Source organism: Podarcis vaucheri (assembly GCF_965113315.1).
Source record: "Podarcis vaucheri genome assembly, chromosome: 2".
Taxonomy (NCBI): Eukaryota; Metazoa; Chordata; class Lepidosauria; order Squamata; family Lacertidae; genus Podarcis; species Podarcis vaucheri.
Window position 1 is genome coordinate 67,035,745 of NC_138760.1, and position 24,382 is coordinate 67,060,126.

At 45.9% G+C, this 24,382-nt stretch overlaps 1 protein-coding gene across 1 annotated transcript; it reads right to left on the bottom strand.

Annotated features, from left to right (window-relative positions):
- Positions 1–1,006: 1,006 nt before the first annotated feature.
- Positions 1,007–14,831, bottom strand: LOC309526973 (zinc-binding protein A33-like; the record flags this gene model as incomplete). The annotated part of the gene is given in 8 exon segments (XM_082213395.1): positions 1,007–1,920; positions 2,079–2,194; positions 4,154–4,173; positions 6,014–6,247; positions 12,374–12,469; positions 13,613–13,888; positions 14,629–14,714; positions 14,717–14,831. Coding segments are annotated over 8 exon segments (1,485 nt in total). The 3' UTR covers positions 1,007–1,378.
- Between the last annotated feature and the right edge of the window lie 9,551 nt (positions 14,832–24,382).

The following is a 24,382-nucleotide window of genomic DNA, read 5'->3' on the forward strand; positions in this document are numbered from 1 at the left end:
CCCACTGAAAAAACACCCTTGCAAAAGGAAATTCCACTCTTCGTATGAAGAAATTCTTTAGTGTCATCACTGGGTAAAAGACTGATTGATTGAGCATTTGTGCACTGCTGCAAAAACAATGACAGCTTGTGAAACTGAAAACTCTTGTGGAAGAATAGGCAGAAGCAAGCATTTATTATTATTTTTAAAAAGCGGTACGGCAAGAGGATGAAAACAAACCGTGGTGTCCTGGTACAGGCCAAAACTGGCACAAAGGCCTCTTATGCATCTCTGCCAAATATACAAGCTACTCTGAACTACTGTGCTGCAATGCGCCAATGCAATTCTATCATCCAATGGTTCGTCCATGGAGCATAGCTCTGCCAATGCGGACTTAGTCCATGAAGGTGCACCGATCCCAATCCTCTCTCTTGCAATCTGCCATTCTTGTTGCCACTGTTAGGTTGAACTGCTTTATTCAGCACCATTATTCAGCACTTCACTGTGCCCAGACTTATTTTGACAATCTAATTTCCTCCACAACTAGTATGAACAATTATGTTGTGCTGTGTTTGCATGAGTGTATGTGTTGCAGAGCCTGGGGGTAGTTTTAAGGGTGGTGTAGTCGTTAAGAGTGTTGGAGACCAGGGTTCAAATCCCCACTTGTCCATGAAGCTCACTGAGTGACCTTGGGCCAGTTACTGTCTTTCAGCCTATCTTACCTCGCAGAGTTGACGTGGAGATTAAACGAGAAGGGGAGGGAACCATATATGTCACATTGAGCTCCTTGGAGAAAAGGCGGGCTATGAATGCAACCAACAAACTATCCTTGTCTCTGCTGTTATCACTTTTGGCTCCAGCTTTTCTACACCTGTGTTTTTGTATGTGTCTCTAAGTCAGAATGCAGGTCAAAGTGTCCAATGGTTGTGGTTGTATGTGTTACTGATCCCTAGTGCTTTGGGATGTATTCCCATCTTATACAGAAGGGAATGACCAGAAATGGCAGAAGTGACCAGGCAGCACCATCCACAAAGCACAAGGCCCTTTAATTACACAAGACAGAAGAAGGCATTAAGCTGGAGAAGGGGACGTAATTATAATTAGGGGGGGGGGGAAATGAACCAGGAACCGACTAATTCTTCTTAATCATATGCTTTAATATCTATTCTAATACATTCCATCATGTTGGTATTGTTTTATGCATTCTAAGAGGTGGTGTTCATCCTATGAAATAGAAGAGTGGGTTGTGGTTTTTTTAAACCTCTTTCCAAAACCGTTCAGTTTTCCTTAACTTGTTCATCACAGCGGGGAGACACACAGGATAGAACTTATGTGCTCCCAGGAAACAAGAGGGAGACCCACCAAGTCTTGCTGAATGGAATCAGACTTCAGGATGTTCCTACAGGTTCAGGTGGCAGATCCTCATGGGCTCTGCATTCTCGCCATCGCCGAAACAAGTGCTGAAGAAAGGATAGAACCTGCGTGCCCTGACCTGGTGGAAGGTGAAGAGAAGGGACATGTCCTCCGCATTATAAAAGGCCACCTTCCTTGCCCTGCAGTCCAGCAGGACACCTACTTTTCTCAGCAAGCACCCAGGATTCAGGCGCACCCAGTGAGCGGCTGCAGCCCAATAACGAGACTTCTCCCGCAGCCGTATAGCCCAGTAGCCATTCTTGGGGCATAGCTTGACTCTTGCTGCCCGGTCCACTGAGTCCGCTGCCACTCCCAGGTCCCACTTGGTCTTGGTGCCCACCCAGACCTCCCAGTAATGTCTTCCACTCTCAAAGGACTCCTTTGCCAGCACATTCACACACTGCAGGAAGCGGCTGGGGCTTCTGGGCACAGACTGGGGCGTCTTCCTCTCTGTCACTGCCGTCAGGTCTTTGGACAGGACAAGGTTAGGGTGAGCCGATTCAGGGTCCAAGGTCAGAGGAGCAGGAGCTGTAGGAAGAGAATATACCAGGATTCAGCTACTAATGAATTAATGATAATTTTAAGAAAGAAACCGGGTAGCATGTCGTCAAAAGAGTCTATGAACTCTGTTCTGTTCCCATATCCCCAGTATGCTCTGTTGCAATTGGGGGGTGGGCGCGACTCACCTGTGCAGATCGATTTCAGCATCCTTCTCCAAAATATAAACTGCAGAGGTCCATCATACCGGTCCTTGTGCTGCTCTATATTAAAGGCGGTCAACTCTTTCACCTGCACCGCTGGCCTGGAGCAGAAAGAAATGTCTGCTGAGCAAAACAAGATTTCAGATAAGGAAGTTCTGGATTTCAGAAAGTGACTCCTAACCAATCTGAAAGTGCTTCAGCCAGCATAAGGATGGGACAATAAGGCAGTTGCGGCTCGGCAAGTGCCATTTGCTTGGCGCACATAATGGCAGGGAGCGTCCTCAAATTATTGTGGGGACCAAATCATGTCTTTCCCCCTTTCCTTCTAGCTTTCTAAAAACAGTAGCTAAGGGGCCATCACAAAAGATGTGCCTCTCCTGTCCTTGTAATCTGAGTATTCCCTGGGATCCTCGGTCAAAGGGCAAAACACTATCTCTACTGAACAACCCCTCTTATGCAGGTATTTCAAGAGTGAGGTATCTTTGCAAAAGGACACAACTCCTAGGGGTTTCAGTACACCATCTTGGAGTGGGGTGGATTCTGACATAAGCAGGCCACTGGTTCTCCTCTGCCTTAGTGGCTAAGTAGCTTACTGCCTAGAGAGACAGAAGGTGGGCAACCACAAGTTCCATGGAAGCCTGGCAGATGAAAGTGATGGATTATATGACACTGGCTGAGATGACTGGCAGAATTCGTGATCAGGGGAAAGAGACGACGGAAGAGGATTGGAAGAAATTTAAAACTTATCTTAAGAACTATTATAAAATTGATGAATGCTAAAATGTCGAGGTGTTGAGAAAGAAAAAGGGATTACAGTGACATAAGATTAAGTTGAAGAAAAGACTAATAGAACATATATTTGATAAAACTATTTAGAAGCTGCTGAAATAATTTTTGAAATTGGAATGCAGAAAGGGGAGGTATGGGGGAGTCCGAGAAGAGAGGGATATGAAAAAAAGGTTATGAAATTATACATGTTTGTTTGTCTGTTTATATGTTTGTGTTGTTTAAAAAAAATGTTGTAAAACCAATAAAAAATTTATTTTTTTTAAAAAAACAAGTTCCATGGAAGCCAACTTCCAGAATGGAAACATGTATGATAATAAAATAGAATCCACCAGTTTCTGCACAGTACTCCATAGAAACATGAGCCAAATGCCCTAATTCTCCTCAACATTGACAGCAGCCAAAGAGCACTCTCAAACCTGTCTTCTATGGATGTATTTGCTCTCCTTTCTCCCCAGCAAAGTGAGCTGGGAAATGAACTGCTCTGGCAATCTTTCAGCCAAGAGGTGGGATATGGCTGTGCATGCGAGATTCACCCAAGTTTAGCCATTAGAGAAGCTTGGCAGCTCCACAGCTTGAGAGAGCGATAATCATTTTAAGGCAGGCCACCAAAGCACAGCCCCTGGGTGGCTCATTAAACCTGTCCCCTCATCCTTGCCTTCCCAGGCTACAATAAAATAAAATAAAAAAGTAAGGTTTTCAAGCAGCTGACAGACAACATTATATGGCAGGCGAGGTGCATTCACCTTGGTGACCTGCAAAATTTATTTAGGCTCATTTGCCAACCCTCCTTGTCGAACACAAAAAGAGGCCAGCAGGACCAGTCCAAAGGCCCCGATTCCAGCTTCCTTTTCCCACAGCGGCTAACCAGATGCCCATAGGAAGCAGGCAAACAAGACCTGAGCACAACACTCTGCCCACCTGTGATTTCCGGCAACTTGTATTCTGAGGCTATTAGAACATAAACATAGTGGCCCCAGAAGACCATTGAAGTAATGTGGGAGGACCTTATGAAAGCAGTTAAATCCTGGGTGCACCTCAATGCTTTTGCATTCACATCCTGAACCCTGAGGTCAGCACATCTATGCAACAATGCCCAGAAGGAGAGATCTCCTATATTCCCCAACAGCTTCTCTCCCAATAATTATTTTCCAATGCTTTAAAAGCTACAGCGATAACAGTCCGTCCGTCCGTCCCCACCCCCCGCCAGCTGAGCAGGTAAAATAAGAGGCTCATGAAAACAAAAGCTGCTTTTTTTCTTTCCAGGCACGTACCTAACAGACACATTTTCCACCTGCAAAAAGAAAAAGAAAAAAGAGGAGAAAATTAACAAAACCCCTCACTTAATCCTTATTGCAGCTCAAGTAAATTCTCCTGTCAAGTAAATTCTCCTGTCCATTTTTTGCATCTGTACTGAAATACAGACAATTAAAAACATAATTATGGCCCTACAATTTGAAGTGGCTGCCTGGGAACCACATGGGATGTTGCCTTGAGTTGCATGACGGATGAAAGTTGGTATATAAATGTAATATAATGAATAAATGAATGATGAATGAGGTGGCAGCAAATTCTGAAGGGGTATGGGCTAGTTCTGATATATAAACACTGGCTTCTGTAAGCAAAAGAGAGATGCAAGAGAAGGCAGGTTCCTCATATCAGCAAGACTCAAAAGCCTGGAACCTAGATGGTATCACTGTCAGCTGTCAGGAGAGCATGCCATACACACATAACAACATTTCCCTAGTCATATTGTACCTCTGGCCCGCAAAGAGGCTGAAAATATGCATAATCTTGAGAAGTGAGGACATACATGTACTTGTCTATCAAAAGAAATGATAACCCATCTTTGGGCTCTAACAAGCACCCTCAAGGCAGCTTGCATTTAAAATATCAGAATTATACAAGCAGTAAAATAAAAGCCAAGGGAGTATCACTACCAGCCACCCCACAGGAGTCTGACGATGGAAGGAGATAGTTGAGTATTTGAGACATTTAGAAAAAACACACAAGTATTTTCATGCAGACCTGCACAGCACAGCGCAGCATGGTCCGAAGGCACACAATATAGTAACCTTGGCTGAAACTAAGCACTTCATCCCTACTTCCAAGAGTAGCTAGTTCTTACGACAGAACCGGTCTCCAAGCCCGAACTGCTTCTTTATGCCTGTCAGAGGTTAAGGACCATGATTCTCACAGCATGCACAAGCAGATCCTGCTGGAGAAGCAAGCTTAAACCTCCTAGCAAAGGCTACCTCGGTCACTTCACAGCACAATCCTGCTGCAGTAACCGTGGCAACCAACTACGGAAAAGCATCACACCAAGCAACCAGCAATCCTTCAATCTTAGAGGGAGATGGAAAGGGCTGCCTCTTACCATGGGGCAAGAGGGGAGGCTGGGGAAGAAAATGGTAGGCACATGTTTTCCTTTATGTTGGAAGTGGCAAATAGAAAGCTGTAATGTTGGCGGGTTTTGTGGTGAGAGACGTGTTCCAGCCACTGTCTCACCTCTGTTTAAAAGAGAGAGGGAATTGGGAAGCCACACTTTTAATGGCAGATAAACTTCTTTACATCTCAATGCAAAGGCCAACAGTTATTTGCCTTCTATGACAATGTTATCTGGCAGACATTGACAAGGCCTAATTCTGGTCTAGGGCAGAAAAACATATTATTGATAGAGACAAACATTTTCAGTCCGGAGTTTAAAATATGGAAAGACTTCTTCGAACACGCATTCTCCCCCCCCCCAAACCATGACCCACTCCCAGGTCTCACTGCATCTTATACAAAGGCCGAATGGTCACCAATCAGGTATGCTGCCATGGTGGATTTTCTGCACTAGCAAGGGGTTGAACTAGATGACCTCTGAGGTCCATTCCAGCTCCGACTCCAGGATTTTTTAAGCCTCACCCCACTTCCTGAATGCATAGAATGAAATACAAGATGACAACCTTGCTTGGTAAATCAATCCATATAAAACTATAGCGTTTGCCAGTGTGCAGTGTGATACGTGTCTGGGAATGTGGAGAGGGTGGAGCCTATGACTGAGAAAACGCGAGAAAATACAAATCTGCCTCCGACACCCATGACCCAAACTCCTCCCACCTCAGCCTTGTAAGCATGATGAGTCTCACCTCCAGCAGCAATGAGTTCCCCAGCTCATCAAGCTTTTTCTGAATGTGCTCCATGCTCTTCTTCAGCTCAGTTATCGCCATACTGAGACGTGTGGCATCTCCGTCCAGCTTCATCAACCACTGTTCTTCCTCTCTGGCCAGCCCCGTCAGCACAGCTCTCTCTTCCTCTTGCAAGATCTGATGAAGATACTCAAATTCTGCCCGGATCTTGGAGTTCACTTCACGAGATGTTGTCTGAAACAGCAAAAGGGCTATGTATGAAAGCAGCACGTTCAGCCACATCCACAGACTTCTGTGTAATTCAAGGAGGATTGTAAAGCCAAAACATTTGCGGGACAGAAAACACAATATGGTGTTGGTCAAGGGGAGAGCAGCCTATGCCCCTTGTAATATAAAACATTTGCATCCATGTTCATTGGCTTCATAGCAATTTTTGCTGTCACAAAGCTAGGCTGCTTCCATAACAGATGTGTACCGTATTTTTCACTCCATAAGACGCACTTTTTTCTTCCTAAAAAGTAAGGGGAAATGTCTGTGCATCTTATGGAGCAAATGTGTGGTCCCTGGAGCTGAATTGCCCAGCGGCAAAAAGCAGATCATGCTTTTTTTTTTTTTTTTGAAAGAGGGAAGAGGGTGTTGAAACAAAGCCGCTGATCGTTTGCTGATCAGGGAGAGAGATAAGGGACCCTAGTGATAAAGGAGGCTGCCTGGGAGAGGGGAGATAAAGAGAGCAAACTTGCAAAGGGGGGAAACAGGAAGACTAAAGCAATAAGAAGAGAAATTAGAAGAAAAGGAGGAGCAAAAAAAACTGCTCCAGCTAAGACACTAAGGCAAACAAGAGGGAAGGGAGTGTTGAAAGGAAACAGTTGATCGGTGGGATCAGAAGAGAGATAAGGGCCGCTAGCAGAGGCTGCCAGGGAGGGGGGAGGTAAAAGCCCATGGATCCTCAGGTTTTTTACATTGGGTCACCCAAAATTCTCCATCAGATCACATAGCATGTCCATGGCTACAGCCAGCACCAAAAAAATCACACACCCACTGTTTCCTGGGTGCAAAAATGTGGTTACAAAGCACGGATCCACATGGATCCTCAGGATTTTGCATTGGGTCACCCCAAATTCACCATCAGATCACATGTCTGTGGCCACAGCATGAACCACAAAAATCATACATCCACTATTTCATTCAGAATATCTTTTTTCTTGTTTTCCTCCTCTAAAAACTAGGTGCGTCTTATGGTCAGGTGCACCTTATGGAGCGAAAAATACGGTAATCGGGAATTGCCATCCATCATTCAAGAACGGTTTACAAGAAACTGCTTCATTACAATACCATTTTTCTTTGGTCCACCTGTCTTTTTTCAGGACTGACTGGTGACAACTGTTTGGCCCCATAAAACTTACCGTAACTGCATTGCCAGTCTTTTCGGCATGGATTAAACTTTTTCAGAGCTGCTACAGTTTTAATTAGAAGCTACCTTGTGGCATTTGCCTCCTAGGTGGGTCATTAGGAAAGGGTTAAAATGAGTGTGATGTGATTGGCCAGTGGAAACAGATAGGAGGAGTTAGAGTTCAGTTGAGAGTGGGGAGTTGGAGAAGGAAGACGGAGGAACAGCCTGTGGGTTGGTCGAGTTGTGTGGTGAGAGAGTGAGAGGAATTGTTAGGTGGAGTCAGATAGTTGGGATAATCAGTTTGAAGTTGTTAGGAACGAATAGGGCAGTTAAGGAACTAAGATTAAGAAACTGACAAGAAAAATTAACTGAAACCATAAGCTTGTTCATGCCTATACAATAAATTTGATTATTTGTTAATGTTAACAACCGACTGGACTCTGCGTGTACCCGTGAGAAATGGGTTGGTGGCAGCGAAGAAAGCAATCACAGTGGTGGCACAGGGTCAATAGACCGTCAAACGTCCGGGGACCCTGTGTGATCGCCACATACCTCTTTATGGCTTATTCCTCTGATTGCTTCCTGCTGAGTGTACCTGATAAATTTCTGATAAATTGCCTCAGGAGTTGACCTTATGTAATCAGTTCCAGAGATGCCTGCTGTTTCTATCCTTCAAAGCTTCCTGCAAGACCCTGTGTCTCTCTCTCCATGCTTGACAGAGAACTCAAAGAAGAGATAGGAGCATTTTCTGAACTCCAGGAAGGTTTGGAAACGGATAGACATGTCAGCTTTCCTTCTCCACATAAGAAGTGCAGAGGGAGAGGCAGAGTCTCAGATAAGGGGGTAAAGAGTGGAAGAAAAGCCTGCTATTTCTTTCTCTTTTTTTATTGATACGGCAGCATGAGTGAGAGTCTGACATACTCACTCCTCTCCTGTCAAATGGTGCCGCTGATGCTCATCTCTGCTATGCGGAGTGCAAGAACCCCAATTTGAGCTGAGCTTGGCCACAGGTGTCTTGTGGAGACCAGATGCACTCCAGAAGCCCATCCTAAAAGCAGCTTCTCAGCAAGATGGTCTAGAATTTGAAGCAGAACCTCCAGCAACTCACCAGTGGGAGCACTTGTAAATTGTGTAGTGCAAAAGCATCTAATTCTGAAGAACAATTTCACAAGGTGGAATGTTCTATCCAGAGCCCACCAGACTGAAATGGAGTGGTGGGTGGTGCCCCTATTCTTGGACTGGAGAAGAATAACCAAAAGCTCCCTCACCTCTTCTGTATTCTTGGTAGCACTGGGTTATTTTGTATTGACTATTCTTATTATTTATTATTTATACCCCACCTATCTATTACAGCCTTTGGCCTCTCCAATTTACTACTCCCCTGCAAGCAATTCAGGTCTTTTCACTACAGAGACAAAGAAATACTATCAAAGTACTAATCATTCACATTGTCCATCTTTGACCTCCAACTGTACAGTATTGCATTTCTGATGACATGACTAGTATGAAAAACAAAGGCCCAGGTGAAGCCACTTCACAGATGGCATCAAAACAGCCTCAATATATATATCCTCTATCCATGTCTCTCATTATTTAATTTGCCATTTTTAAAAAGTCTTTGCTACACATCACATATGAGGGTTTCCATAGTGAACACCAGTATGCATTATCAGTGATTAGAGTTCATTTTGATTTCAAATTATTCCTTCTGAAGTGCACATTACTTGCAGCTTGCCAATGTCAATAGTGTCTAGTAATGCTTCCTAAACTAGGCCACCCAAGTCCTTTTGATGTTGCTGGCAGACTTCAGCCTCAACTAAAACAATATTATGTCTCTTAAAGTTAGGCCAACTCACAGCTCATTCACTTTTCCCTCAACCCTGCTTGTGGTAGGGTATCTTTATCCAACCTTCAATCCCCACCAATTAGAACGGTTGGTGCAGGATAATCCATTTGTGTCGCTAATCACACTGCCTTTGCCTCCTGGGAAATTACTAACCATCCCCACCCCAAACCCATGGGGGTCTTCTGGTACAAACAGATAAGAGCATAAGAAAATCCTGTCTGGATCAGGCCAAAGTTCCATCCACTCCAGTTTCCCATTTCCTACAATGGCCAACCAGCTACCTCTGAGAAGTCTACAAGCAGTGTAAGAATCCAAAAGTCTGCTGGCTCAAACAAATGGAGGATCAAAGGGGAAAACATGTGTGGGAAATGCTTGTTCATATCCTACCTTAAAAAGATCAAAGTTCCTGAAGTCATATATAACAAGAAACTGTGGTTCAGTCAAAAGTGAAAGCTTTCGCTCTCATCCTGTCATGTGCAAGAGAGAGCCAGCATGGAACAGTGGTTAGAGTATTGGCTAGGACCTGGGAGACCAGGGTTCAAATCCCCACTCAGCCATGAAACCCATGGGGTGACTTTGGGCCAGTCACGCATCTCAGTCTAAAATACCTCACAGGCTTCTTGTGCGGATAAAATGGAGAGGGGAAGAAGTATATATGCCACTTTGAGCTCTTTGGAGAAAAGGTGGGATATAAACAGAGTAACAAATAAAGGAGAAGATAAGGGAGTGTGAAAGTCAGAAGGTCACCACACTGTTTAGAGACAGATGTCTGAACAGCAACTACACATTGTTGCAACTGCAACCATTTTCTTCCTTCTTCCATGGGACTATAAGGATGTATCTAACCCATTTCCATGTCATAGGTGGCAAAATTATTGCATGTGTGCGCATGCCACTGAGCACTAGCAACAGCAGCTTTCCAGAACAAGCAAACTCAATGCATAACATATGAACACATAACCATCTCTTATCTGCCCATTTGGTCAATCTTCAAAATAAAATAATAATGAAACCAACAGGTTCTGGTTGCTTTCAGATTGGCATTCTAGGCATCCCTGACAATTGTTTTAGAGTGAACTGTTGCATTGTGTCTCCTCGACTGGTGAAAAAGCCACAGTGCACAATGAGCTCGGAAAAAGCATGATAGGCTTAAATATATAAAGAGTGTACCTAAATGCTTTCAGGGGCAATGTTATCCTTCAAATGTGTACTATGTTTAAATATGACAATAATTGTAACATATCTAGCATAAAAGGAGGAAAGAATGAGACATGAGAGATGGGGATCCTTTTTAATCAAGGACTGGCAGCTCTCCAAAGCTAGCGCCTGCTCAGGCCGGATATCAGCTGCTTTTAGCAGTCGCTGAACCATCTGGCTCCTGTCTAGGACTTGCCCTACCAGCTAATGATGCTCTACTAAGTGCTCACATTGCCAGGAGTCTTGCTGACATATTTCTTTGCTCTGAGCAGCAGACAGACAATTTTACTGGAGATTCTATGGGGTGCTGTTTTGAATTAGCTTGGCACTGCTCCCTTGGACTTTTAGAGCTGAACAAATAATTGTGAATGAAAAACACAATTTGGGAGAGTCCCTAGTGCCAACAACTCTCAAAGTTGCCAATACACAGAAGTCACTGGGAAGACGCAACCAAAGATGTTAGCCAGGGACTACGCTTAGTTGGCAAATCCCCAGCTACAAGCTCACTACATAAGAAGTGTCTGCTGGATCAGGCCAGTGGCCCACTGACTCCACCACCCTATTCTCACAGTTGCCAAACATATGCCAATTGAGAAAACACATGAGAAGGACCCAAGCACAACAGTGTTCTGCCCTCCTTTGGTTTGCAGCAATTGGTATGCAGAAGCATATTGCTTCCGACAGTGGAAGGAGACCATATCCCTCAGGGTTGGTAGCCACAAGCAGCTTTCCTCTCCATGAATTTGCCTAATCCTATTTTAAAGCCATTTGCATTGGTGGCCATCACTGCCTCTTGTTTGACTCTGTGCTCTGTGAAGAAGGACATCTATCACACCAACGCTCTAGCCCTAAGGGGTTTCCATTATTCCACTCGGCACGGTGAGTGAGGTGCAACCCCGTGGCGAGCATGAAGAGCGGCCAACCCTTCCTTCCTTCCAACTTTGAAGCTGTGGTGGTGGAGGTGGGTGGGGGTTATCCAAGCAGCTGTGTGGCACTCCCTGCCACCTGTCCGGCTAAGAGCTGTTTAAGAACAGCAGCATGTTCAGTGTAACTCCCACTGCGGTCCTTCCTTGCTTTGGTGCTGGAGAGGCTGAGGTGGCTCTGGTGCCCCTGCCTGAAGATGCTTGGAAAAGACTGGTGGGAGTGTTGATGGGCATTGTTGTCCAAAGGCCCTTGGGGTAATCCCGCCTTCCTTGTCCGTGACCCTGAGAAGCTTATAGAAAATCAACTTGTCTTGTTTAATTCTGTGTCATAAACCCTGGTGTACAAAAGCTTCCCTCTTCCCTCTATTATTTAAGAGGCATTTTGCTTGTTTCCCCAAGATAAAAACCCAACAGGTTGGATTTGACTAAGTGAAATCTGGCATGTGAAGCCTGGTGACATGGGGAAATTTGAGGTTCTTTGCTGAAGCTTAGTGGCTTTCAGCTGTCTCTCTCTATACCACTCCCAAGTAATTTCCCTACTGCTCAGCTCCCTCTGTGAAAGTGCTGCAATTAGAGGTATTAATCTTCTTTTCTGCTGAGGTGCGTCAGCAGATCAATGGTTATCTGGGCAGATAATTAGTTTGCTCCAACCCCAAAGCAACTGTCATTTATTTGGCGGCTTTATCTTTTTGCCTGTGATTTAAAGCAACCATTAAGATGGGCGGTCACAAAACAGCAAGACGCCCCAATTGCAGCCCTGCTGATTTGATAAGCCTGCCGAGGCCCAGCTTTCAGCTGTTTTCTATTTTTGTCCATTCTTTTCTCTAGTTAAGACTCCCCAATTGATCTCTTCCAGCCCTTTCTCACCGGCAATACAAAAGAGCAACACATCTCTTCCTCTGTAGGGAAGCCTCCACCTTTAGAAACTTTGGGATTTCTCATCTGAGCAAGCCAACACAAAACAAAAGCGACCACAGAAGGAAAAGTGGGGAATGTACTGGTACCAGCAGGGTGCAGATGTTCTCTTCAGCTGCATGCTTCATTCTCATCAGTTTCTCACACTCTACCTGGCAAGACTGAAATGCCTCTTGGAGGTGTGTCTAAGAATGAAATAGATGGATAGATAGAACACTTAATCATTATGTGTGCAACAGTCTCTGCCTATCAATTTTAGAGCCAGGATGGCATAATAATAAACAGAGCAAGGATGCGAAACTTCTGGCCTAGCCGGCTTTCCCACCTCATAGGGTTGATAGAAGAGCAAAATGAGGTAAGTCCTACCTCCCTGAGTTTCCTAAATAAAAGCCAGGGTACTACCCTTAACAATAACTGCCATGTTCTTTTTCTCCTTTAGAATTGACTTCTGTAGCCCCAGCTTTCCTGTTCTTCCATTACTGCTTGATCAACTGCTACCCTTTCCTCTTCTATTCACTTGCCAATCCCAAACCTCACTCTCCAATAACCCCAGCTGTAAATTAAGCTACGAGAGCATGACTTGCTCAATGTCACTGACTTACCTTGAAATCCACAAAGCTGAAAATCCCACACTAGGCCTATGATGGGAATTTACCTTCCCAGAATATTTGACATGCCTTTTAGCCTTTGTGCAGAATCAACAGAATATGAAACCCGTGACCTTTGATTAAGCGCCTCACATGATGTTGTAGTCCAGTGCAAACAATAGTGTTGCAATGACCCAAGACAGCAAAGAGGAATAACTACAGAAAGAATACAATCAGCCATTGGACTGAAACTCCCAGGGAGTTAAGACGCTGGGGTAGGAGTAGGGCAAATTATGTAGGGGAAAGAAATCCACTGGGCTCTGCACAGCCAAATGACAGGCAAGCCATCTGCTGGCAAACTGAGCTGGAAACAGGGAGTTGAGATTTTAAAAAGATACACAAATATCTTTGTCAAAGTGTTATTTGCCTTTGCTTCAGAGGCTGAAGGGGAGACTGCTTGATGGGAGATTCTGTTAGAATCAGGTGACAAATGGAATTTTCCACTTGTCCAGAATTCTTGGTCCAAACAAGTCTGTCCCACACTTCCTTGAATCTTTCTGTACGGTCCCTAGCAACCCTCATACTACTGTACAAGGTACCCCTGCCTAGTTCATATCTGACCATCCTGTTTTGTAGCTAAGTTGACCACCTGAGAGAAATGCCAAGCCCCACAATTCATTGAGGGAAGCACTCCAGGAGGAAAGGAAGTAATAATCACTCTCTTACCACCCAGCTGCTCACCTGCATTTTTTTCTTGTGTTCCTCAGAGGTGCACCTCCGAACTGTCTCCACTACTCCAGAAACAAGGTACTGGGGACGGAAGGACCTGGTGGGGAACTTCTGCCGGCATTGGGGGCAGGTGGCAACTTTTGAGCTCTTATCCCAATAGCTCTGGATGCACTCCCTGCAAAAATGGTGCATGCATTCCAGCATGACTGGGTCTCGGAACAGATCATAGCAGATGGCGCAGGTCAGCTCTTCCCGGAGGCTCTGCTCCCCGCTCCTATGGGCCATTTCCTGCACAGACACAAGATACATTCCTCACTCTACCTGCCACAAACCCCCAGACTCCAAGGTCCGAACCTCTCCCGCACATTCACAAAACCCTGCGGTTGCAACACATGCAAACAAGCCAGCTGTGTGCATGGTTCTGTTGCACACTCACGCTAAAATGTGGCAGGTACAGAAACAAACAGCTGTCCTTTTAGGCCGGGCACCCCCAAACTCGGCCCTCCAGATGTTTTGGGACTACAATTCCCATCATCCCTGTCCACTGGTCGTGTTAGCTAGGGATGGTGGGAGTTGTAGTCCCTAAACATCTGGAGGGCCGAGTTTGGGGATGCCTGTTTTAGGCCTTTAACAGCAGTAATAAAAGAGTTTTAGGACGACCTCTACAAATTCAGATGTGCCAAGGAGAAAAGCAGCACCAGATGCATTTCTGCCTATTCCCATGGTTCCCAACATGGGGCACACACCCCACAGGGGGGCGATTTGATTTTTAAGGGGGGCAATTCGAGAATGAGTTAGACCAAGTTAATGGCCTTTTAGACTTCCTCCACCTGAACAGGAGTTCACTTTTTGAATAAGAAGAATTATTAGTGGGAACCACTGGCCTACACGCAAAGGCGCGAAGCAGACAGCCGGGAGAGCGGAGACCCCAGCTCCCCGCCCCCCCATCCCTCTTTCCCCCGTGCAGGCCACGGGAGAGAAGGGCTGCGCTGGGGCTCCCTGCCGCCGAGCCCCGGCTCCGGACTCACCGCCTGACGGGGACGCCGCTCTCCTCCGCCGGAACCCCACCCGCCGCCCGCTCTCGCGCTTTGGCTCCCCGCGCGCCACGGACCCTCGGCCCAGGCGCTCCAACTTTCACTTCCCCTGCACGGCGCGCCTGCCCCGCGGTAGCTGAGCGACGGGCGCTCCCCGCCAATTGGGGCGGGCCCTGGGAGGCTGCGTCGCCCTCCATTGGCCGGCGAGGGAGATCTGCTCCGCCGGGGCCCTCGGCGGGTCTCGAGAGCGCGACTAGGACGCGAGGCGGCGGGTTGGCTGTTGCGCCAGGCTTGCCCTTGCGGGAGGCGGAAAGGGGCAGTCTCGGCACCTGGTGGTGGTTGTTTTCATAATCGTTTTTACTGGTTTTCAAAGATATAAACATATAACAAAATCCAAATCTCGAGATAACTCTGAATCTCCTGACTTTCCCCCTGTCCCTTCCATGGGTCCTTTTAATTCTATTTTCAACTGCATATCAGTACTTCTCCAATTTTTCATCTTCCTAAGTTATCTATACGTTCTGTTATTTTATTACAAGTGTGTTTAAAATCCTGCTAAGGTTTTGACCTGTTCACAATGATTTTGTATATACATTATAAACACGGGAAACACCTGGTTGTTTTTAGGCCGGAGATCTCCTTGGTGGTGGTGTGATTCATCAACGTGGGCAGTGTCGCTGAGCAACTGGTGGTGGTGGTACTACTACTACTACTACTACTACTAATAAAAACCTTTGCATCATTCTTGCCCACCAAAAGGAAGGAAGGTTGTTAGAAAGTTAGGACTCAAAAGCCAGCTGCTGGCTGTGGCGTTGATGGTTCTGAAGTACAGGGGAAGCAAACAGAACAGAGTCATAGGCAGAAGCAGGAATTAAACATCCACAACCATGTCCTACTGAAGCCTTATTTACCTAGGGATCCATTAGCCACGCCATCCCCTGGACCTCGAAGGGAACAAAAGTACCAGGAAAGCAAAATCTTCTTTGGAGAAAAAGAGTTTATTGAAAATCTGTGCACAGAGACAAGGTCTGTACTCAGAGACAACCAGCTGGATAGTTCCTGAAAATACACTGGCTGTAGAGCAAGACACTTCTGCAGACTTTTCTTATACTTTTCTGAACACTCTTCCCCCTCCCACATCTTCCCCAGACTTCCCCTATATGGAACATCCATATTGCTTGCTAAACACATTTTTATTGCTTGCTAAACATTCCTGTCTTTCTGCTAAGCAAGCACTTCCTCCCCTCTCCTTCATACACGTGTCTTTTCTCATTCTTGCATTAGTAAGCATAAGACAGGAAAAGGGGCTTCTTTAGCAACAGGTCTGGTTGGTTATTGCTTACAGTAGCAGCTTCTGCTAGCCAGCAAGGCAGGAAATGAACTTTTGTCCTGCCAACCAAATTTAGCAAACAGTCACTGGCGGCGTGCTAACTGTCTGGCCAAAATTTGCAGAAGGTGCAGAAGTAAGATTAGCACAGGATTAGCACAAGAATTTACTGCAGATAATATTTGAGAGCAACCTTTCTTAGGTACAGAATACAAAGCACAGAAAATATTGAGAGAAACCTTTCCCATCTTCGTTTACTCCCTCCTCTTCTTTTGAACAATCTATTACTTAGATTCGTTCTGGGGTAGGGGTCTATATTCTCTCATTACAGCAATCACGCGAGGTCCCACCATGCGAGACATCATCTTTCCCATCATATTCTGCAAGCATTGCATCAAGCAGGGAATACAAAAGCAAAGAAGCAATAGAAGCATTATTGGGCTCACCAGCATGGTAAATATTTTCCCCATCCATCCACCTGGGAAGATGCTATCCAACCAAGACATATCCCAGCCCTCCCAAGTTTGTACAGGGAGATGTGCCACCTTTTCAATGCTAGCCGCCAGATCACAGATAGCCTCGCCATGGTCTGAAACGTTGAAGCAACATGCTCCATTTCAGCCATTTGTAACTACCTATTGTAGGGGTTATGGGCACCCCACTTAGTCATCAAACGGGAAATGTCGGCAAGGGAGGTCGGGGGACTTTTTCCTGCCTGTGCCAATACACATGTGGGCTCTCCAACTAAAAAGAAAAGGAGAATCATCAAAGGTATAGATGGATTACGTTTCTTCCCACAAATACGATACCGTTCATGCCAACAGAAATACGAGAGCATCCATATGACAAGGGCGGTACATATCATTCCTACCCACCAAACCCAATATCTCCATGGTTCCTCCCACCAATATTCAGGGGGTGTGCTCATTGTTGAAGAGCCCACTGATATTTGTATTCAATTATTTCCTGGACCTCAGGGGTAACTTTCCACTTCTCTGCTGAGGCACCTACTATGCGGAGCAATTTCCCTACAATCCCTTGTGGGTGGACTGGGCTCTCGTGTTGTCTCTTCAAGATATACCCAAAAGGGGCTTCTCCCTCTTCATATATCAGCATGCACCCATTCCTATATGTCCACCCCTGCAATGGCCTGACACTTGGGGTGACTATATCAAGGGGTTCCGGGCCCAATACCAAAAGTCCTGGTGGTGCCTCTAAATTGGCTGGAGAACAAGTGTCTACGTTGGGGACGCTGCCCGCGGGCGCCCCTCCCATCCAATTATTCAGCCGTGCGTAGAGATACCAGCCTCCGGAGTGATATCAGCAAGGCGGTCGTCACTGGAGGGGATCTTCAGGATGCTGAGACACAGTCCAATCTGAAGCAGCTTTCTTCACTTGAATGTGGTGGACCCAAGGTGTGACGCCAGCGACCTTCACAGCTGCGGGTGTGGAGAGCAGATGGGCCCTTCCAGCACGGTTGCAGTGGTGCCTGGGACCAGTCTTATCCACACCTCGTCACCTGGCTCAAACTGGTCACGCAAGGAGTTCGGGCCTGGGTCCACCTGTTGAGAGAGAGAATCTCGAGAGAGTGACTGTACATAGTTACTCAATTGCACATCTTGGCTAGCATATGGAGTTAACATTCTAACATATGGGACTGGTCTCCCAAACAGAACTTCAAAAGGTGACAAGTGGGTCCGTTTGGACGGAAGACTACGGACCCTGAGTAATGCCAAGGGCAACATGGTCACCCAATTAGACCCGGTTTCCTGTGTCAGCTTGGACAGCTGATTCTTTAGAGTCCTGTTCATTCTTTCCACCTTTCCAGAACTCTGGGGTCTATAAGCAGTATGCAGCTTCCAATTGATCTGGAGCGCTTTAGCCAGTCCCTGTAGGACTACATGAACGAATGCTGGTCCATTATCAGATCCTATGGACCTTGGCAATCCATAGCGAGGGATGATTTCCTTAAGCAGGCACCTGGTTACTTCAATTGCCTTTTCAGTCTTTGTTGGCCATGCTTCGACCCATCCGGTGTAGGTGCACACTGCCACCAGCAGGTAGCGACATAGTCCACAACGGGGTAATTCAGTGAAGTCCACAACAAGATCTTCCATAGGTGCAGTTCCACTGTGCTGAACTCCCGGGGGAGCCAGTGGTCCGGTTCTGGGATTATTCTTTTGACATAGCAAACATTTCCTGGAAACCTGGGCTGCCAGTTGATAAAGGTGGGCTATATAGACATACTTCTCCAGCTGCTTGGTTGTGGCATCTGGCCCCATGTGGGTTGACTCATGGTATCTCTGAGTTATCTGCCGAGGCAGGGACTCTGGAATCCATATCCTGTCATCAGGGGTGAGGTACCATCCTTCTTTGGACAATGTCAACTCCCGGGCATCTGCAGTGTCCCTTTTCTGCTTTGTGTAGGCCGGCTTGTCAACGGTGCTTAAAATCTCTTCTGGGATTAGTGCTCCAATGATCGGGGCTGGGGCCAGTTCTCGGGCTGCTTCCTTGGCTGCTTTGTCTGCCAATTGATTTCCTCTAGCCACTTCCTCTGGTCCAATTTTGTGTCCATAACAATGGATAACTGCCACTGCCTCGGGTTTCCATACAGCATCCAGAAGGTTCAATAAAGCTTGTGGGTGGGCCACCTGGTTTCCTCTGGAGGTAAGCAAACCTCTTTCTTTCCATAAGGCTCCATGGGCATGTAAAGTCAGGAATGCATACTTAGAATCTGCATAAATGTTTATCTTCTGTCCCTTTGTCAGGCTCAGGGCTCTGGTAAGCGCAGTTAGCTCTGCCAGCTGGGCCGATGTTCCAGGCGGGAGTGACTTTGCTTCAATCACCTGGTCTTCCAGGGCTACCACTGCATAGCCTGCCTTCCGCTGCCCAGCCTCGTTTGCCTCGTCTTTGAGATCAGGCCTGCTGGAATATACTTCGTCCATTACTTCAATGCAATCGTGCATCTGCTCCTCACCTTCTCCTACCGGCAACAGGGTAGCTGGGTTGAGGGCAGTGGTGACCTGGAACTTCAAACGCGGGTGCAACAATAACATCTGACACTTTCTCATCTTCGCTTGGGAGAGGAAATAGGTACCCTTCATGTCAAGCAGTGCTGGGACTGCGTGTGGAGTCACACAGGTGGTGTCCTGTCCAAACGTGAATTTATCTGCCTTTGTGAGTAGGGTGGCCACTGCCACAATCGCTCTCATACAGGGGGGGGGGGCAACCTCTGTTCTGTTGGGGTTAGCTTCTCTGACAAGTATGCGACAGGTTGCTGCCAATTTTTCAGTTTCTGGCATAAGACTCCCTTGGCTACCCCCCTGGTCTTCATCTATGAACAGGTTAAAAGGCTTCTCGGGGTTTGGATGCCAAGCGCTGAGGCTTGTTATAATGCCACTTTGAAATCCTGAAAAGCCTGTTGCTGTTCCCTGCCCCATATAAAAAGATCCTTCTCTATTCCCCTAGTTGACTCATGCAGGGGCCAAGCAATGCTTCTGTAGTTGGTAGTGAGTCCAGGAGATATTGTACATCATCATAAGTGGGATTTTAGGTTTTAAAAATCCCTTCAAACAGTTTTATGATCTTTGCTGGATTCTCCTCAAAAGAGGGGTTCTGATTTCTCCAATTACAAACATCTGCACTTGAAAAGGGTATATGCTGTGCCTTCGCTTGTCCAGCTGGGACAGGGGCTGGTGGATCATAAACCCTCCGAAGGGGCATTACTCCGGCTGCCTGATCCTTCCTGGTTTTCTCATACTGTCTGTGAGACATAACTTTCTTCGCCGCCTGTCCCCACTTCCTCTTTTCAGGGGTGTAGCATTTCTGTTGCCTCAACTAACAAGGGACTCACATCCAACTTCTCCCTCAAATGGCTTTACAAACTCCTTTAGTCTCTTTTTCTGTTTTTCTGTCCACATTTTCTTTCCTTGATTCATATCATCTAGTATCTTCCTAAACTCTTCGTCATCTTCCTCTTCTTCTGTCTCACTATCCTCCTTCGCAGGTCCTCCTCCTCCTACACCAGTACCTCCCTGTGCTTCTTGATTTTGGCCTGGGGGGGGTGTTGGAGGGGCTGTTGCTGGAGTGTAAGGTGGTGGCTTAATCACTCCCCTCTCCTCATCTTCTGGGTCTTCTAACACCAGAGGCTTCACTGTACAAATCCTGTTCTGTGTGTTGCTGTCACAGCAAAACTTTAGCCATGGTAGATTCTTTTCTACATTGGTCTTCCATGTAGAGATATAGGGGACCTGGTCTGGGTGGACATTTAATATATTTTGCCACAGGGGGTTGATTCGCCACAGGGGGGGTTGATTAATTGCAAATCAAAGCCACGCAGTTCCCTGGGTCGGCAAGTCCACCTCACATAAAGTTCTGAGTCTCTGTTCTTTTCAATTTGAATCCCCAAATCATCACTCTTCGTGGCCGCTTTCCAGTTATTTAAAAAGCATTCAGATACTCCGCTCCTAACAGGGTTTCAAAATTCTCTCACACTCCACATGCTACATATTGTCAGAAAATGCACAACCTTACAATCGCTTGGCCAAGGGGACACTAAGCCTTGGCCCACACTTGACAATTCAGTCACTAGAGTATCTGACATGCAACATACAACATACAAAACACATCAATATAACACACTAAACACACCAAAATAACTCCAGCATGCAATACACAAAACACACCAAAATAATTCTGACATGCAACATGCCAAAAAAACACACACACAATTCCCTCTGCCCCATTCCCTTTCCCAAACCTTACTGGCGCCCCATTCCCTTTCCCAAACCTTACCAATTCCTTTCCTGGTGGCACTCTTACTGCTACCAGGTGAGGCTGATCAGGCCTCTGGCCCTTTCCCTCGGGCACCTAGCCCTTTCCTTCGGGCTTACCTTTTTCCGCTGCGGACCTGTCCCCTCGGCGCCGTCCTGTCCTCTTGTTCTCCCTCAACTAGATGTCTCCACTCCAGAACAGTGTGGCTGGCTCCCCCCACGAAACAGGTGGGGTGCGCAGGGAGCCTGCAAACGCTGCTGAGCTGTTCACCTTGGTTGAGCCTGGCCCTCCGGTCCGTATTGGGGAGGGGGCTTATCCCGGACGAGCCCCCAGAGAGATGAAGCCTTATTTACCTAGGGATCCATTAGCCACGCCATCCCCTGGACCTCGGAGGGAACAAAAGTACCAGGAAAGCAAAATCTTCTTTGGAGAAAAAGAGTTTATTGAAAATCTGTGCACAGAGACAAGGTCTGTACTCAGAGACAACCAGCTGGATAGTTCCTGAAAATACACTGGCTGTAGAGCAAGACACTTCTGCAGACTTTTCTTATACTTTTCTGAACACTCTTCCCCCTCCCACATCTTCCCCAGACTTCCCCTATATGGAACATCCATATTGCTTGCTAAACACATTTTTATTGCTTGCTAAACATTCCTGTCTTTCTGCTAAGCAAGCACTTCCTCCCCTCTCCTTCATACACGTGTCTTTTCTCATTCTTGCATTAGTAAGCATAAGACAGGAAAAGGGGCTTCTTTAGCAACAGGTCTGGTTGGTTATTGCTTACAGTAGCAGCTTCTGCTAGCCAGCAAGGCAGGAAATGAACTTTTGTCCTGCCAACCAAATTTAGCAAACAGTCACTGGCGGCGTGCTAACTGTCTGGCCAAAATTTGCAGAAGGTGCAGAAGTAAGATTAGCACAGGAATTTACTGCAGATAATATTTGAGAGCAACCTTTCTTAGGTACAGAATACAAAGCACAGAAAATATTGAGAGAAACCTTTCCCATCTTCCTTTACTACCATCAAGCATATTTGGGCATCATCATATGTATGTGTGTGTATGAGCGCAGCATTTTCTATCTTTTGTACATATCTAACAACAACAAAAATTCCATAACAACCCCACCCCTGCCCACCATCATCTATAATCCTCTACAAAAATGAATTGCTGTTTTTAAGAGCTTGGTCTCTTGAAGAGTCTGCTGAGTTTCACTCTATAAAATGTGTAGTCACATTGCCTTCAAAATGCATCCCAGTGTGGTGAGGAGAGGGATCTCCTTTTTCCAGGAGGGCTGGAGCAGGCCAGTCCTCTGCTTCCAATGCCATCCTGTTCTTCAGCTTGACACATCAACATACCTGTAAAGGCACTTCTAGACACTGTGTTGGTCCCATACTGGCACATTCAGGTTGCACAGTTAAAGATGATTTGACACTTAGCCCAAGAAGCCTTACTTCCCCAGCTAAGGACGTTCCCAGAGACCCTATTTATTATCCGTGTTCATCCTGATTGGTCTGCAGGAAGATTAAATGACGTTGGCTATTTATTGAGCATTCATTGTGATTAGTTTGCAGGGAGGTTAGATGATGCCAAGTCAAGGAAAGTGTTATCCTGCACTTTCCAGCCATTTTATCTGCCACTATCCTTATCACAAAAAAGTCAAATCTTTGGGGAAAGCAGGTGTGTTGCACAATACCTCCTAATCAACAATAATTAATGCTTGAATTTTCTGGTATGTATTGAGTCCAATCCAAAAATACTAGCAGTCTAAATTGGATGGCTTTCAACAAGGAAAGTGGTAGGAAAAGGAACTGGAAAGTTTGACCTTGTCTAACATTGCAAGCTTTGTGCAAAACCCTCAGAATGAATGCTCAATAAACAGATAATATGGAAGTTAATAGGCCCTTGTCAAGCCATCTTCTACTTTTTTCCGGAGTTCATTTAATCTACAAGTGTCTGTATTTCAATATACCTGGGGAGTTCTCTTATTTTGGGGGTAACTGTTTTGCATCCAAGCTGCTAGGCATTCAACCATATGACTTGGTTGAAACAAATTGTACTGTTGTTCTGCTCAGAATGCCTTCTCTGACACAAGTCGCCCACTGACTAAAACAGATGTGATGTTATTTGGCAATCAGTAATTGCTGAGGGATCACCTCTTCTTCTTATACCTAGCTGCCTGCTCATTAATATCAAGCATGGAAGCTGTTATCTGTATCTGGTGGAAGCACAGTTAGTGTAGGCAAGAAAGAGGTCATACTCTGTGACTAGTGAACACAACAGGCTTTCTAATACTGTGGAACACTTTGTCTCATGAAACTGTCCAATCCCCTGTGGTTGTCTTATGTCAGTTGGTTAATACTTTTTCTTTTTTTCTTTTAGTTCAAACAGGCATTTAGCCTGCCAGGCAGATACTGTGTTTTATTTGAAGGTTGTGTTTTACTTGCCGCCTCTGCTGCATTTTGTTTGATATTGACATGGTTTAAATTATTGTAAGCCATGCTGAGTAATACATACACATTAGAAAGGCAGGGTTAAAAAAAAATCTATATGAATAAATGATTGTGTGAATGACTTTAAAATAAAAAAGTAATTTGTGGTTGCGGGTTCCCTAATTGGGATCAGGATTGTGATGTGGGTGGAATGGGAGCTTTAACTTGGGCTTTGGCCTTGTTCCCAAACTGGAATCCCTTCCCCACTCATACAACTTTTGACCATAGGCATGTTCTATTAAAAAAATTACAAGGTGATGTACTGGTGCCCATTGTCCAAGGGAGGCCCTCAAGGACTAGGGTCCCAGTTCTAGAAAATATAAGCCTTCACTGCATTCTGCCCAATAGGCAGAGGTGGATTTAGGGCATCACGGCTAGTTTGGTTGTACTGGGAGCGGAGTCTCGGGGGTGCCACAGGGGGCACTGTAGAATGGAAGGTGATAGGTATGGGCACTGCTGAAATTTGGGACCCCAAGGTCCATGGGCAGCTTGTTGTTGTTTAGTCATTTAGTCGTGTCTGACTCTTCATGACCCCATGGACCAGAGCATGCCAGGCACTCCTGTCTTTCACTGCCTCCCGCAATTTGGTCAGACTCATGCTGGTAGCTTCGAGAACACTGTCCAACCATCTCGTCCTCTGTCGTCCCCTTCTCCTTGTGCCCTCAATCTTTCCCAACATCAGGGTCTTTTCCAGGGAGTTTTCTCTTCTCATGAGGTGGCCAAATTATTGGAGCCTCAGCTTCACGATCTGTCCTTCCAGTGAGCACTCAGGGCTGATTTCCTTAAGAATGGATAGGTTTGATTTTCTTGTAGTCCATGGGACTCTCAATAGTCTCCTCCAGCACCGTAATTCAAAAGCATCAATTCTTCAGCGATCAGCCTTCTTTATGTTCCAGCTCTCACTTCCATACATCACTACTGGAAAAACCATAGCTTTAACTATACAGACCTTTGTTGGCAAGTTGATGTCTCTGCTTTTTGAGGTGCTGTCTAGGCTTTGTCATCGCTTTTCTCCCAAGAAGCAGGCGTCTTAAGTAAATCAATACAAAATACTTAACTAACTGAGGTTCGGCCCCTGCCAACATAAAGCCTGCCCTCCAACATAAATCCTTGCTTCACCCATGCCACCAGTTACCATATGGGAAGGGTTACAAGTGCT